Source organism: Mandrillus leucophaeus, unplaced genomic scaffold, assembly GCF_000951045.1.
Source record: "Mandrillus leucophaeus isolate KB7577 unplaced genomic scaffold, Mleu.le_1.0 Scaffold29, whole genome shotgun sequence".
Classification (NCBI taxonomy): Eukaryota; Metazoa; Chordata; class Mammalia; order Primates; family Cercopithecidae; genus Mandrillus; species Mandrillus leucophaeus.
The window spans coordinates 3,975,448-3,976,854 of NW_012103031.1; the positions used below are offsets into that span (position 1 = coordinate 3,975,448).

Consider the following 1,407-nt stretch of genomic DNA (forward strand, 5'->3'; position numbering starts at 1 on the left):
CCTGGGGGCTCGTTCTCCTCCTCAGCCACCTCCGCCAGGAAGTCCTCGTCGTCTTCCTCATCGTGGTCCTCTATGTCGTCCGTCCAGAACCAGGCTCCTGAAGACGACAAAGGCAGGCCAGAAGAGAGAGGTAAGTGAACTTGACAGGAGCCTTTGGAAGGTTCCTGCCCCGAGAAATCAGGACTTCTGAGACACCACCAGCAGGACCTTCCTTCAGTCGGACAGGGCACTTCCTTTCGCCAAGTGAGTGGTTTGCCCATGCCCCACTGCCAGTCCTGAACAGGCACAGGGCAGGAAAGCCGCCGCCCCCAGCTAGGAACCTGGGGACACGCAGCACACGAAACTGTCCCTCCCAGGAAAGCCAGGGCTCCCGTCCAACATCTCTTCCAGACCGCAGGCTCCCTCCAGGGCTTGCCACCTGCTGAGGAATGGGGCAAACTCTAGCAAGGGGTGAGACCCAAGCAGGGATCCTGTGCTGAGAAAACCAGGTGGAGACGCTGGGGCCGTTTTCCCGAGAGCTCCCCCTCCCTGGCTTTCCTGGAAGACAGCGCAGCCTGCGGCCCCCTCCACAGAGAACCTGCCTTTGTCAGCGCTAAGCTTTTTTTTTTTTTTTTTTTTAAAAGACGGGAGTCTCACTCTGTCACCCAGGCTGGAGTGCAGTGGCTCGATCTTGGTTCACTGCAACCTCCGACTCCTGGGTTCAAGCAATTCTTCCATATCAGCCTCCCGAGTAGCTGGGATTATGGGCTCATGCCACCACGCCTGGCTTTTTGTTTGTTTTTTAAAGTTCACTGCATCCTCCACCTCCCAGGTTCAAGCAGTTCTCCAGCCTCAGTCTCCCTAGTAGCTGGGATTACAGAAGCACACCACCACAGCTGGCTATTTTTTGTATTTCGCCATGTTGGCCAGGCTGGTCTCGAACTCCTGACCCCAGGCGATCTGCCCGCCTCAGCGTCCCAAAGTGCTGGGATTACAGGCGTGACCCACCACGCCTAGTCTTTTTTAAATTTTGTTTTGTTTTGTTTTTTGAGACGGAATTGCGCTCTTGTTGCCCAGGCTGGAGTGCAATGGCGGAATCTTGGCCCAACGCAACCTCCACCTCCCAGGTTCAAGCAATTCTCCTGTCTCAGTCTCCTCAGTAGCTGGGATTACAGGCGTATGCCACCACGCCCAGCTTTCTTTCTTTTTTTTTTTTTAAAGTAGAGACGGGGTTTCTCCATGTTGATCAGGCTGGTCTCAAACTCCTGACCTCAGGTGATCCGCCTGCCTTGGCCTCCCAAAAGTTCTGGAATTACAGGGGTGAGCCATCGTGCCCGGCTGTTTGTTTTGTTTTATTTTTGAGACGGAGTCTTGCTGTGTTGCCCAGGCTGGAATGCAGTGGCGTGATCTCGGCTCACTGCAACCTCC

General features: G+C 54.9%; 1 protein-coding gene across 1 annotated transcript in view; it reads right to left on the minus strand.

Moving 5' to 3' along the window:
• The window catches only part of ZNF316 (zinc finger protein 316), a 30,607-nt gene that overhangs the window by 19,768 nt on the left and 9,432 nt on the right, over window positions 1-1,407 (minus strand). Inside the window, exon 5 of the mRNA XM_011985847.1 lies at window positions 3-97. Within this exon, the coding sequence (XP_011841237.1) occupies window positions 3-97 (95 nt within the window). The remainder of the gene's footprint in view (window positions 1-2; window positions 98-1,407) is intronic.